We start from the raw sequence: 15,193 nt of genomic DNA, 5'->3' as shown, positions 1-15,193 counted from the left end.
TCACGCGATCTCGTCGACGACGCTCTACTGGGTTTCGAAGGATTCGCGATTTCGCGAGAAATTGACGTCTTGGACCGGAATGTGCCTAACTGCGGCCGACGCACAGTGGTCGGTTCCCGTAGAAAAAGCGAAAAAAGACATATAACAACTGAAATTATACAGAGTGTCCCAAAAATGTCTCGCAATCCGAAAGTGACGGCTTCCTCAGGTCATTTGAAGCAACTTTTTCCTTTACAAAAATTTTCTCCGAGGCACCATTAACGAGTTATTAACGAAAAACAGTGGCCAATGAGAGGCGAGCTCGGCTGGCGCGAGGCGACCGAGCCAATGAGCGGAACTGGGCTTCGTGCGCTGGTTCGCTGGGCCGCCTCGCGTCAGCCGTACTCGATTCTTATTGGTCACTGTTTTTCGTTAATAACTAGTTAACGGTGCCTCGGAGGACATTTTTGTAAGGGAAGAAGCTGCTTCAAATGATCCGAGGAACCCGCCATTTCCGGATTGCGAGACATTTTTGGGACACCCTGTATATTAATTATCATTATACGGTTCATTTCTGACAAAACCCGTCAATAATAAATATCTCAATTTAAATATAAATGGACTAAGGCCTCTCTTTCAAAATAAACGGCTCAATTATTGAACTAACTCTGAAAACTTATGTGTCCAAAATGATCGTATTTACTCGGAATATAAGTAACCTCAACTGCTTTATTGATGGATAAGTTTAAGTTGTACATGCAACCACGGGCAACCGGAAATAATTGACCAATGGACTTAGACCACTTTCAAAAATAAACGGCTCATTTAAGCCTTACTTTTTCATTTTATATTAATGGTACATGTATTTGAGCTTTTGTTGGAATAGAATAATGAAAACAGTGTTTCAGTTATTTATGGACAAATTTTTAAAAAATACAATTTCTGTTTTCAATTCAATTCAATTAAATTGAATTGATCGACCACTGTGCGATGGTCATGATTGAAATATTTGGACGGCGGACATTTTTCAGTATTTATGGCAGCCACGGCTAGATCCGTTCGGATCATTACAACCAATTGTCACTCGTGTAGATCACTCGTCGATCTCCGTTGAGATCAAGGTTAATCCTTTCGTTAGTTTCAGTATATTAACATTGAATAATTACATATGACTGCCGCAAAATTGAAATTTCGATGGAATGTTTGTAACTCTGGGTCCAAAACGGGCCCGGCGCACGCCATCCGAGGATTAAAAGGCGCTTGTCTCAATTTCCAGCGCCACGCGAAGCAATTCCGAGGTTTCCGTCGCGTGTGGAGCGCGAGTTTTTATCGAGTTCGAGCCTACGCCGCGGAAAAACCAATTTCTCCGGCGGGTAATTCCGCGGAGGCAGCTTTTTTGCCGGGCAACAGATGCAATTCCTATGGAAATGCAGTCGAGAAAAAAACGGCGCGGATCCGGTGACACGGGAAAAGTTCGGCCGTACTACTTACCGGGGGTAAAACGTTTTCGCGGACGGGGATGGGTTCGCAGGAGCGGCGATCGCTTGCCTCGAATATCTTCGACGTATAAAATTCACCCCGGCGTTCGATCGAGAAGCGAGTCGATTCCCTCGATCGACTGGCACGCCAGTCGTCAAAGTTCCCGCGGACTCCTAAGCCGGGAACTGCAGCAGGATGATCAGGTAAGTCGACATCACCGCGATGATCTGCAAAACGTCGGTATCTGTGATCCGGTTAATCGAAGAAGAACTTCGCGATCCGCGGCTGAAGCGTCAATAATTCGTAAATGAGTTTCTCGTAATCGGACTGCGGATTTTATGCATTTCTAGCAAAAATAAGTAGATCGAAACGCTGTTCTAATTCGATACTGAGACATTTGAAACAAGAAACGTGACTTGGATTTTCATAGGAAGTAGTATTATCTGGATAATGCAACACTGATACTAATATAATAATAATAATATGATAATATAATAATATGATAATAATCATATGATAATAATAATATGATAATATAATAATATGATAATAATAATATGATAATAATAATATGATAATAATAATATGATAATATTGAGATATGATAATATAATAATATGATAATATTGAGATATGATAATATAATAATATGATAATATTGAGATATGATAATATAATAATATGATAATATTGAGATATTATAATATCTATATTTGCATAGATTTTTTTTCATTATATTTATTTTATCTTATTTTATTTTATTCCAATTTCAATTTCAATTTCAATTTTGTTCTGTTTTGTTTTGCTTTATTTTGTTTTATTTTACTTCATGTTTTTTAAATATACGTTAGTACAAAAGTTAGTGAAAAATAATATTTCATTATTTTCGAAAACCAAATCTCTCTCTCTCTCTCTCTCTCTCTCTCTCTCTCTCTCTCATTATTTAGATATATCTTAGTATTGAATTAGTATTGATTAGTATTAATATTGCAATTCAAGACAATGAAAACATTTCAAGAATGAAAAAAATGCTATTGTATTGATCTCAGCTAATTGAAATAATTGACGGAAGAAATAAATGTCTAGGTAGTCTCCTGTATCTTACAATAAGTGCAGATCATTTCTATTTTGCATAAAAATCCACAGTCCACCCATAACTGTTTCCAGAACCAAAATCGATATGATAACAGTTATCAATCCCTGCTCGTTTAACCCCTTGCACTACAATTTTTTCCACAGCTACGTTAAATTAATACCTGGTTATGTCTTAGAAATTCCTACGCGAGACGCAGATCATTCATATTTGAGCCGTTTATTTTGAAAGTGGCATAAGTCACTTTTTTCTTTCTTTTTTTAAATGAAAAGATTCCGTTCAATTGTAATTAGTGTTACCATTAACTCGATTTTTTTGAAAAAGTGACTTATGCCACTTGCAAAATAAACGGCTCATTTATTGATCGCCAACCTCTAGTTCAATCCAATAATTTCGTCGCGAAAGAAAAATAAATGATTTATTAATGAAACAATGAAAGTTCGAAAATTCTATCTGACTCGTATATTCTATCAAATTCCATTCAACATAAAAGACGCTACGAAAAATATATATCTTCGAAATGTTATCCGAAAAATTACTAGTTGAACTAAATAATTAGTAAAATTACTATTCTCCCTAATTGAGTCTCAGCTTGTACACAAAAACGGACAATCTGAGCGTCAATTAGGGAGAATTTATTGTACTCGTTTTCCAGCTAAACGCGCCATCTTAAAAGACGCGAACAACAACAACTTTCGTAGATCACGTTCGAAATCATCGTAACGTGTCCGACACGATATTATAGGGCAATGGGTCAACCGGGTTGGCCTTGTCGGACGTTTCGATTCGAGCTCTAAATCTCTCGATATTTCGACGATATTTAGACATCTTGTGACGTCATGCTCGTGAGATTGACACACTTCGCTGGCCGAATATTGCAAATATCTCCGCAATAACTGCAAAACGGATATTTCTATAACCGACGCCCCCGAAGTTTAGTCTTTTGGAAATCTAAATTTTCCACTTGTGAACTGCACACTTCGATATTAAAGCGTCAGTTTTAGAGGATGTAAACCTCTGCGAACTAATATACGTATATGGTTTTCTTCTATGCGTGGATCGTCATAGTGTGCGGCGACCCCGCGACCTTAACCCTTAAATGCATGATTTTTTGTCTTGAATTTTAAAAAATCGTTTTTTTATAGGAACGTAGTCATAGGTTACGTGAAAAATAAATAAAAAATCCTAGGTAATAATATTGAGTATTTATTTTGAAAAAAAGTTGTATGTAGACCTTTGGCAACAATATGCGTTAATTACTAAAATTATTGTAGGACGTAAACAAATGGTAATGTATTTATATTATCTATTAGTATAGGAATTTTCATATTTATAAATTTATTTATAAATATGAAAATTCCTATTTTTATTTATAAATGAAATGCAGCAAAGCAATCGCGATTTTTCTTGTGACGCAAAGCAATCAGATAAATCACTCCTTTATAGGAAACTCGAAAAAAGAAAATATCTCTCCGAGTAACGCATTGAAGGTTATCACCCACCACATTCAAATGTCTCTCAAAAAAACATATAACTTACTCGCCAAAAGTAATGTCAAGTCTTTGATTTCACACATGTTCTATTATTGTCTATTGTTATCAACGTGTGTTCGGCAACGCGCATACTCAGGTTTTTGAATAAAATTAAGTGGAACTGGAATGTAGACAATTGACAACAATATGCATTTAAGGGTTAAGCGTCCGATGTCGAGGCAAAACGAAGGAAACGGCGTCGGGTGAGAATCCCTGCTCGGAAGTGTCTGAGACGATCAGAGCGTTTGCCTTTGACCGCCACCCCCTCGAACAACAGACTGCGACGGGTCGTTTTGTATCGATCGGACGGGAACCGCGGTATTAATCGAATCGCGAAGTGAAACGTCCCCGGGATTGCCGGTGGTATTCAAAGCTCGCGGTTATTGCGTGCCATCTTCGAGGGTGAACGGTGGCCGTCGTATATCCGGCGCAAAATTGGACGGGCTCGAGTGTCGGAGACCATTAGGGGTTGGTTCGCGCCAGTTTCGTCGAAGCGAGGCCATCGAGAACCGAATTATAGACTCGGTCGCGCGATTATTGATGGAGCTCGCAAGGGTCCGGGGCGCAAGGATATTAAACGGCGCCCGCGGTTCCGCCGAGACACCCTGTTGTCCCGAAGTTGTCCGAAACTTCGGCGATGGGGCGAAGGAAGAGATTGAAAGGTTCCATCGCGGAGACCCCGTTTACCGAGCGCAGTAGCAGCAGATTCACGTCGAAGAGGCCGCCCGCGGAGAACTGAAGGCGTCTGATCAGGAAGCGCAGCGAAGTGCGCACCGTGTCCTGGAATTAATGAGTTACAGATAGCTGGTATAAAAATGCGAGCGTAAGGGAAATTAGGCGCACAAGTACTAAATTAGTAGTTAATGAGTTACAGGTAGCTGGTATAAATATGCTGCGAGCGTAAGGGAAATTAGGCGGACAACTGCTAAATTAGTAATTAATGAGTTACAGATAGCTGGTATAAAAATGCTGCGAGCGTAAGGGAAATTAGGCGGACAACTACTAAATTAATAATTAATGAGTTACAGATAGCTGATATAAAAATGCTGCGAGTATAAGGGAAATTAGACGCACAACTGCTAAATTAATAATTAATGAGTTACAGATAGCTGATTTAAAAATGCTGCAAGTATAACGGAAATTAGGCGGACAACTAATAAATTAGTAATTAATGAGTTACAGATAGCTGGTATAAATATGCTGCGAGCGTAAGGGAAGTTAGGCGGACAACTGCTAAATTAGTAATTAATGAGTTACAGATAGCTGGTATAAAAATGCTGCGAGCATAAGGGAAATTAGGCGGACAACTACTAAATTAGTAATTAATGAGTTACAGATAGCTGGTATAAAAATGCTACGAGCGTAAGGGAACTTAGTCGGACAACTACAGTGGCTCATAGAAGTGTTATAAATAACCTTTTAAAATGGTTAAAACTTTTTCGAAACTGGACTAAGCTACGAATCATTTTTAAACGATAGAGGAACATACTAGCCAATAACCAAAACGTTTTCTTCAAATTTTGCTATTATTTGGAATGGCAAAAGGAAAATAATAACTCGTTTTTAAACTTTTTTATCTGAGACTACAACGAACATTTAAAATTTAACCGAGAGTCCAGCTACAGACGTTGAAAGATATAAAAAAAAAAGAATTGAAGACTTCTTACAGTTTTTGGGCAAAATCGTGACGAAACTGCGATCTTTGCTATCTTTAATTTGCCATCTTAAATCTAAAGCACGCTTATATGTTACCGAGATCTACGGAAGACATTTTTTAAATTTTCGTTATAGACTCAGAGATAAAAAAGTTAAAAGACGGGAGTTTTCGTTTTTCTTTCTTTTTCTTTGTCATCCCAAATAATAGGAAGATTTAAAAAAGGTCATTGTTTGTTTGTTTGGTCATTGTTTAGTGCACTAGACCTTTTATCTATGAAAAATTATGAAAAATTATGTATGAAAAATTCAGTCACTTAGTCTAGTCTTAAAAAAATTATTGCGTTTTAAAAGATACACGAACACTTTTGTGAGCCGCTATATGTTACTTAAGAAATGAGCGATGTTATTGTTACTGTATTGTTATTGTTACTGCGATGTTACTGTATTGTTATTGTTACTGAAAATTAAATAGAACAACGATCTTGACGATAGTTCCTCGGAACCGAACTAGATCGCAATTTATCATTAAACCGCGAATTTTTATGCGAAATCAAAATTGTCCGCATTAGTTGCAGAAAATAGAAACTAAATAAAAAGTTCGTTCTCTTCTTCATCAGTTTAATTAATCAAGAATAAAGCATTTTAAATTCTTTTAACCTTTTTGCTAGTTTAAATTGAAACCAGCCAATTTTGCCATAAATGCATCAAATCCGCAGTCTAATAATTGATAAATAAGTAAATGAGTCAACAACTACTTCACATTGTATGTTATTTCATCCTCGTTCATTATGTATATTTTTACAATTAAGAATAAAAACAACGACAAGAAGTCCAGTTTTGTTAAAGGTGTGATATTACGACGAGAGTACCCTTGCTCATTAGTATTGCCATTATCAATTCATTAAATACGCGATCTTAACTCTTTCGTTACTTTTACAGTTATAGTTTTCAGAATTATAAACATCATGCGTTCCTTTTACCAAACAAACAATTTTAACCGTTTGCACTCGAATGGCGACTTTGCCGAGGCGGCGCTAAAAATTGCTTTATATTTAGAAGATTGTTAAAAAAATTGCAAGTTTTGTACTTGCCAATAAGCTTTCATGTGCACAATAAATAAATCATATAAATAATAATGATGATAATAATACTATATGCATAAATCGTATAAAATAGAAACACCGTAGATCAGCAAATATGTTTAAAATATAATTAAAACTAATGATGATAATATTTTTAAATTTAATGTAATTAAAAATAATGATGATAATAATCCTATATGCATAAATCGTATAAAATAGAAACACCGTAGATCAGCAAATATGTTTAAAATATAATTAAAACTAATGATGATAATTTTTTTAAATTTAATATAATTAAAAATAATGATGATAATAATTATATATGCATAAATCATGTAAAATAGAAACACCGTAGATCAGCAAATATGTTTAAAATATAATTAAAACTAATGATGATAATATTTTTAAATTTAATATAATTAAAAATAATGATAATAATAATCATATATGCATAAATCATATAAAATAGAAACACCGTAGATCAGCAAATATGTTTAAAATATAATTAAAACAGCTTCGAGTGCAAAGGGTTAATACGGAGCAAAGCATGAATCAATGAGTCGGTTCAGGGACATTCCGGAATGAAGATTACTACTCACGTCGTCCGGGAACCTGGTCATCGTCCTGGTGTCCCATTCGAGGAGGAGAGCACCCATGGAGTTCGCCTGAAACAGAATTTACCCGATCTGCAGCGATCCAGATACTCAAGGGGATCGAAATTCATTGATCGCACACCTCGGTAGCCGTGTAATCGCAGGCGATGTGAAGCGCCAGGAGTTGCATGGCGAACCCGACCAGCCATAGGCTCATGTTTAGTATCAAAGGCCAGGCTATCGACTTCAAGGACGCGAAGATTATCCAGTCGAAGATGAAGTAGAGGTTGCTGACGCTGTGCACGCTCAGATTGAACAGCCAGAACAGCAGGGACAACGAGTAGAGCGAGCCGAGCGTCTCCGCGACCAACATTAGCTCGTTGTGCAGTTCTTGGATCGTCTTTTCGGGGCGCAAAAGTGTTAATGGAAATCGGGGACTCGAAACCGGCATGATTTTCATACCGGTGTCGCAGTGACTAGCCTGTATCGAAACCGATGTAATGCAGAAATCGTTGCAACATCGAAACCGAAACGCGTAACGGTATCTTTTCGTCATTTGAAGTAACTTTTTCCTTTACAAAAATTGTCTCCGAGGCATCGTTCACGAGTTATTAACAAACGGACACTGACCAATGAGAGGCGAGCTCGGCTGGCGCAAGGCGGCCGAGCCAATCAGTGGAACTGGGCTTCGCGCGCTCGTTGGCTCGGCCGCCGCGCGACAGCTGATCTCGCCTCTCATTGGTCAGTGTTTTTCGTTAATAACACGTGAACGGAGCCGCGGATTGCATTTTCGCTAAGGAAAAAGTTACTTCAAATTACCTCAGGTATCACCCTTTACAGATGTTAATGTAATTATGGGACACTCTGTATACATTGTAGGTAACACAATACGTTTAAAAGCCTTACTAATAACACTAAACGCGACTGATATATATTTAATTGTATTGCGTATTTAATTGATTGTATATTACTGATTTATTTTTCAACTTCCGACGATTTTTGTTATAAAATATGCTTGATCGAAGAAATTCGTACAAGAATCTCTGATACGACTGATATGACTTTTACAGTATCACGGATTGCAAAAGAAAAAAGTCAGAAACCAATCATTTTGACTGGTTTGATAGTTCTAGTGTTAACGTTAACTATAAAAATACGTTAATGTTAACATAAAAATGTCGAAATTTATGTTATAGTATAATGAAGTATAGTGAAACTACAGTCGCAAAGAAGAGTGTAATGTTTCGTTTTTCCTTCTCGAAGTATAGTTGGTAAAATAAGTCAATTGTCGTTTATTTTTCTTTTTTTTAGCACCTGGAATCTCATGTGAGATTCATATCTGTGTCAACTATCATAAATCGTAATAACGTATCCCTTTCCACTCGCAAACATAGTACACACGTGCCTGCGCATAAACGTGCTATTAATTATTCTGACTTCTGTATCACAGCAATTGTGGTGTTGCATATCGGTTTCGGTATTTGCTAACGCAACGTCGATAGTAAAATAACATCGGTTCCAATCTATGCTTAAAAGTACATTGAAAATTGTAATGACCGTTCGACTAATATAATAATATTAACGACTAATTTGTAACAACTGTAACATTGAACTTACAGTCAACTTACATCACAAAAAAAAAAGTAAAAATGTCCAATATCATCGAAGAATGTTTAAACAACTATAAACAAACGCCAAAAGTTATGTCACACTTAAAAGAAAGCAAATTGTTTAGTGAAATTATATGGTAAATTAGGAAGCCTAGATTAGGAAAATAACGTAAAAATTTAATGCAAAACTGCTGTATATATTACACTACATGTAACCCTACAATGTTGTTATCCCACAAATGGTCGCTAATTGTTATTGAGCAGACGCGACGTTAAATAAATTAAATAAAAAAGAAACAAAAAAACGAAAAGGAAAACTGAAAAAGAAGTTACCGACAAATACCTATAAATACCGATAAATACCAATAAATGAGCCGTTTATTTTGAAAGTGGCATAAGTCACTTTGTTTTTAAGTCGATATATTATATTTAAGGGTTTGCGTTTTAACACGTTTAAAAATATGGATGCTAACTTTCGAGAAGATCTACTTGTATTTGTTATCGCAGGATACTGATATTTTTCTCAGTATAAATAATTTCGTACAAACATTAAAAAAATCACCACTTTTCATTACGGTAAAGTGACTTATGCCACTTTCAAAATAAACGGCACAAATATGTCGGTATTTCGGTAAAAATCCCTGATATATTTAAGTACACCGCATAGTTTATCAGTGGACAAGACACAACCCCGAACCTTTCTGCTGAGGATGGTGCTCTTGTAGCCGACCCGGGCCGGTAGGTTCTCCCTGGTGATCCGGTTCAGCTGATGGAAGCGTTGCCCGAAGAACGTCACTATGCCGAAGAACTTGTACACGGAGACGGCGGTGCCGACGTAGGTCAGCATGTAGCTCACGTTGAACATCCAGGTCTCCTTAAACGCGTACATTCCGCTCTGATTGACCATGGTCCAGACGACAGCCTGGCTGAACAGGAGAGCCCACGTCGCGACCTCGACGGTACCTTCCTTCCGCGGATAGCCCAACTGGCGCAGCTTCTCGTCGAAGTCCTGCAGAGTGTTCCAGATCTTGACGAACGCCTTGCAGCCGAACATGGTCGAGATCAACTCGTACATAACCACCAGATAGTTGACGATCACCTGCGTATTTCACGGGAATTGTAAGTACAGTACAAATTCTCTGCGATTGTCCCGCGGCTTGTAAACAGAAACGGACAATTTTGGGAAGAGGAGATACGATTATTCGAGCCTCGCGGCACACTTTTATACAGTAATGTCTTTCTAACTGACGCTCAGATTGTGCACAAAAATGGACAATTTGCGAAGAGGAGATACGATTATTCGAGCCTTGCCGCTCGTTTGTATAATTGTTGACAATTCGTAACTATGAAAACAAACCGCAAGGTTCGAATAATCTGCCCTTCCCCTAATTGTCCATTTCTGTGGACAATCTGAGCGTCAATTAGGGAGACATTACTGTAGTTGTTGGCAATCGGTGGTTGTAAAAACGAGCCGCGAGGCTGGAATAATAATCTCCTCTTCTCGAATTGTCTAATTTTTGTTTATAACTGACGGACAATTGGAGAGAATTCACTGTACACGGATCGCTAAAATTAAACTGTAGTAAATTATCTCCAATTGTCCCTTAACTTGTAAACGAAAATGAACAATTTGGGAAGAGGAGATACGATTATTCGAGCCTCACGGCTCGTTTTTATAGTTGTTGACAATTCGTAACTATAAAAACAAACCACAAGGCTCGAATAATCTCCCCTTCCCCTAATTGTCCATTTCTGGGGACAATCTGAGCGTCAATTAGGGAGACATTACTGTAGTTGTTGGCAATCGGCGGTTGTAAAAACGAGCCGCGTGGCTGGAATAATAATCTCCTCTTCTCGAATTGTCTAATTTTTGTTTATAACTGACGGACAATTGGAGAGAATTCACTGTACACGGATCGCTAAAATTAAACTGTAGTAAATTATCTCCAATTGTCCCTTAACTTGTAAACGAAAATGAACAATTTGGGAAGAGGAGATACGATTATTCGAGCCTCACGGCTCGTTTTTATAGTTGTTGACAATTCGTAACTATAAAAACAAACCACAAGGCTCGAATAATCTCCCCTTCCCCTAATTGTCCATTTCTGGGGACAATCTGAGCGTCAATTAGGGAGACATTACTGTAGTTGTTGGCAATCGGCGGTTGTAAAAACGAGCCGCGTGGCTGGAATAATAATCTCCTCTTCTCGAATTGTCTAATTTTTGTTTATAACTGACGGACAATTGGAGAGAATTCACTGTACACGGATCGCTAAAATTAAACTGTAGTAAATTATCTCCAATTGTCCCTTAACTTGTAAACGAAAATGAACAATTTGGGAAGAGGAGATACGATTATTCGAGCCTCGCGGCTCGTTTGTATAATTGTTGACAATTCGTAACTATAAAAACAAACCGCAAGGCTCGAATAATCTGCCCTTCCTCTAATTGTCCATTTCTGTGGACAATCTGAGCGTCAATTAGGGAGACATTACTGTAGTTGTTGGCAATCGGCGGTTGTAAAAACGAGCCGCGAGGCTGGAATAATAATCTCCTCTTCTCGAATTGTCTAATTTTTGTTTATAACTGACGGACAATTGGAGAGAATTCACTGTACACGGATCGCTAAAATCAAACTGTAGTAAATTATCTCCAATTGTCCCTTAACTTGTAAACGAAAATGAACAATTTGGGAAGGAGAGATTATTATTGCACTCTCGCGGCTCGTTTGCATTGGTGTTGTTCAATCGAATTCTAAAAAAAGCTTTCTCGTTTCAAAAGGTGTCCGAATATTAACCCTTTGTAATCTGATTTATTTTTCATTAATTTGCGTTACATCTATAGTCAAGCTTTACATATATGAGCCGTTTATTTTGAAAGTGGCATAAGTCACTTTACCGTAATGAAAAGTGGTGATTTTTTAATGTTTATACGAAATTATCTATACTGAGAAAAATATCAGTATCCTGAGATAACAAATACAAGTAAATCTTCTCGAAAGTTAGCATCCATATTTTTAAACGTGTTAAAACGCAAACCCTTAAATATATCGATTTAAAAACAAAGTGACTTATGCCACTTTCAAAATAAACGGCTCATATGTAGATGTTAAAAACAAGAAATGTGGATTTCATTAGTCTAGGTCAGACCCTTTTAGACGCTAAGGGCTGGGACATATGTGTCTCATTGGTTACATGTAAACAAATGTGTGTGTAAACAAATATTCTAAGACTGGTATATTCGCGTATTATGGAAAAACGGGATTCATTTCTCCCAACAGACGTACGAAATATGTAGCTGGAACGCCTATGTCTCAATAGACTCCAAAAGATTAAATGGGAGTTCGCCGTACATGTATATGTTCAGATTTAGAGCGACTTGTCAGATTAGATTTAGCTAATTTAATGAATCTATTCCGTTAAATTTTGAAAAATATTCAACTCGCAAATTCTTTGCTCGAGGATTCGCGATCGCTTCCGGTACCTTAGTCGTTTCGACGACGCTCAGGATAGACTGGTATATTCGCGTATTATGGAAAAGCGGGATTCATTTCACCCAACAGACGTACGAAATATGAGCCGTTTATTTCGAAAGTGGCACAAGTCACTTTGTTTTTAAGTCGATATATTTCAGGGTTTACGTTTCAACACGTTTAAAAATATGGATACTAACTTTCGAGAAGATTTACTTGTATTTGTTATCTCAGGATACTAATATTTTTCTCAGTATAGATAATTTCGTATAAACATTAAAAAATCACCACTTTGCATTACGGTAAAGTGACTTATGCCACTTTCAAAATTTTTTTTTCTTTTTTTTTTTATTATTTTGATAAGTACATCTGCAATCTGTTACAAAATAACAATAAGCAAGAAACTTTCAAAATAAACGGCTCATTTGTAGCTGGAACGCCTATGTTACGGCCAAGTGGCCAGGATTTATGGCCGGGGCCATGTGCTTGGGTACCCGGACGGTATGGGTCTGTCCCGGGCCGTTCCCGGGCATATGCGGCACCGTCATAACGTCTCCTTGATTACGGTCCAGTCAATTACGGTTGGGTCTGGCATTGTTCGGGTACGTAGGCCCATCAGCGAGGGATGTCTAGCAGGAGTTATTTTGCCACTCTCTCTCCTAACTCCCGGCCCACCGTTTTGGGGCAGTCTCACTGGATTTGGGATTGCAGTGATTGGACCGTAATTCCTTGCCGCCCACCCTAGGTCAAGAGAAGTAGGGAGGACCGAGGTGATATTAGGCATGACTCCGGTCCTCTAGTAGACAGACAAGAGTAGAGACAAGAGAACCCAGTCAGGAGAAGAACCTCGTCAGCACCGACGGTTCACTACACACGAGGCAACAAGGGACTCACTGGACACGAGGCTACAAGGGACTCACTACACACGAGGCCACAAGGTATTCACAAGACACGGTAAAACCATATTATTCGGACGGCACACCACGTGCAAACTTCTACAAAGCTCGAAGCTCACAAGGAGCACCACGAGCAGTAACAGCCTATGTCTCAATAGACTCTAAAAGATTAAATGGGAGTTCGCCGTACATGTATATGTTCAGATTTAGAGCGACTTGTCAGATTAAGTTTAGCTAATTTAATGAACTTAGTCCGTTAAATTTTGAAAAATATTCAACTCGCAAATTCTTTGCTCGGGGATTCGCGATCGCTTCCGGTACCTTAGTCGTTTCGACGACGCTCAAGATAGACTTCTCTCGTTTCAGGCTGATGAACCTCAGGAACACTATGTACATGATGTAAGAGTAGACGACCAGGAAAACGAGGGAGAAAAGGAGATAAGAGACCGACGTGGTCATCCGGTCGGCCACGAAATCGTACGGCGCCAAGCCGAACACCCTCGTCACGCAAACGACGGGGTAGATCGCCGAGTACAGGGGCGAATAAGGGCCGCGGTACTCTATCTCGCGGTTCTTCGTGCGAACAGTCATCTCGGCGTACACGTTGTCCACGTCGAAGGCTTTCGGGGGAGTCCCCGACTTCGGGCGAACCTCCTTTCTGCGCACCTGCCCGACCGGGTGCTGCTGCATCCGGCGCACCCTCCGCACCAAACGATCCATCCTCTCGCTCTTGGCGGTCTAGGGATCTCCAACGGCGATGGAAACAGAAAACGGGCAGTTTGTAAGTGTTCTTGCTAGCGTTTGACGATCGATTTACAGATCGCTAAAAACAGCTGTTCTCTGTTAGCTTATAATAAATTTTTTAATTAGTTAAAAAAATATTTAGTATATGAAGTTTATAAACTGTATATATATATATATATATAAGACGTTTGTAATAATAATAATAATATAATAATATATATAATAATTAATATAATAATAATAATAATAAATTTTTTAATTACTTAAAAAAAAGATTTAGTATATAAAGTTTATAAACGATGGGATTGTTTGTTTTGATTTCGGACGAGTGTGATTGTGACATTTACCACGGACATGTATTATATACAATATATTTATTATTATTATTTATTATGTATATATATAATCTCTAATAAGAAATATTGGTTTCATAATTAAATTTATTAATTGATCAAGTAATAAGTTAATTTAATTAAAGTGTTAGCAACTTGGAGCGAAGCTGGATATCGCGACTAGAGCTAGTATCATCTTTGTTTGGATATATGAGACACCTGGGTAAGGTAAAAGTACCTATTATGGAACTCTTTTCAGGCGGTACGAAATTATCGTCGACTTTATTATAACTCGGAAATGTTATTATTGAATATTTAATTTAATTATAACTAGCGTTCGATGGATCGATGTTTCGAATAACGTAGTGTGAACTTTGAAATGTTTATTTAGTACGAATAAAGAATAATACGAATAAGCTGGTAAAGTATTATTGTAATATGTAGCTGTTACAATTATTAACACCTTTTTTCGTACCATGCTCCTGCGTTCCATGTTCAATGTCTCTATTTTGGAACGGACTAGCTCTATCCAGAACTTGCAAGCATGCGATTTGTTTGTTCTCTTTTTATTTGTGCAATTGAACCCCTACGAAGAGGTAATTTTGCTGAACATGTAATCCTTTTGTTTTTTTTTAATGTAAGCAGTTGAACCTCTACGAAGAGGTTATTTAGCTATGCGTATTATTTATATGCGTCTAGCGATTATGTAAATAACAAAAGATCGG

General features: G+C 37.8%; 1 protein-coding gene and 1 long non-coding RNA gene across 3 annotated transcripts; one reads left to right on the top strand and one right to left on the bottom strand.

Moving 5' to 3' along the window:
- Nucleotides 1-1,476: 1,476 nt before the first annotated feature.
- On the bottom strand, nucleotides 1,477-14,143 carry LOC117220945 (uncharacterized). Its single transcript, XM_033471434.2, has 6 exons — nucleotides 13,714-14,143; nucleotides 9,722-10,123; nucleotides 7,557-7,814; nucleotides 7,421-7,486; nucleotides 4,771-4,863; nucleotides 1,477-1,685 (listed from the first exon to the last, which is right to left on the bottom strand). Exons 1-6 carry the CDS (start codon nucleotides 14,110-14,112, stop codon nucleotides 1,632-1,634), a joined length of 1,272 nt encoding a protein of 423 aa, XP_033327325.2. The 5' UTR covers nucleotides 14,113-14,143; the 3' UTR covers nucleotides 1,477-1,631.
- LOC143261249 (uncharacterized) lies at nucleotides 13,183-14,884 on the top strand. Of its 2 annotated transcripts, XR_013035446.1 has the most exons (3): nucleotides 13,189-13,434; nucleotides 13,759-14,173; nucleotides 14,615-14,884. It is a non-coding gene; the product is annotated as an uncharacterized LOC143261249 (long non-coding RNA). The 2 variants fall into 2 exon arrangements; XR_013035427.1 differs by having other exon boundaries at nucleotides 13,183-13,434; nucleotides 13,759-14,884.
- The last annotated feature ends 309 nt before the right edge of the window (nucleotides 14,885-15,193 follow it).

The sequence above is a fragment of the Megalopta genalis genome, chromosome 1 (assembly GCF_051020955.1).
Source record: "Megalopta genalis isolate 19385.01 chromosome 1, iyMegGena1_principal, whole genome shotgun sequence".
Classification (NCBI taxonomy): Eukaryota; Metazoa; Arthropoda; class Insecta; order Hymenoptera; family Halictidae; genus Megalopta; species Megalopta genalis.
The sequence above is the reverse complement of the archived record's forward strand: the minus strand, read 5'-3'. Positions and strand labels throughout refer to the sequence as shown.

Coding starts and splice junctions, on each gene's coding strand:
- LOC117220945 (XM_033471434.2), bottom strand. CDS start 14,112: ATGGATCGTTTGGTGCGGAGGGTGCGCCGGATGCAGCAGCACCCGGTC. Junction 10,124..13,713: donor GCGTCGTCGAAACGACTAAG/GTACCGGAAGCG, acceptor TGAAATACGCAG/GTGATCGTCAACTATCTGGT. Junction 4,864..7,420: donor TGACCAGGTTCCCGGACGAC/GTGAGTAGTAAT, acceptor CATTAATTCCAG/GACACGGTGCGCACTTCGCT.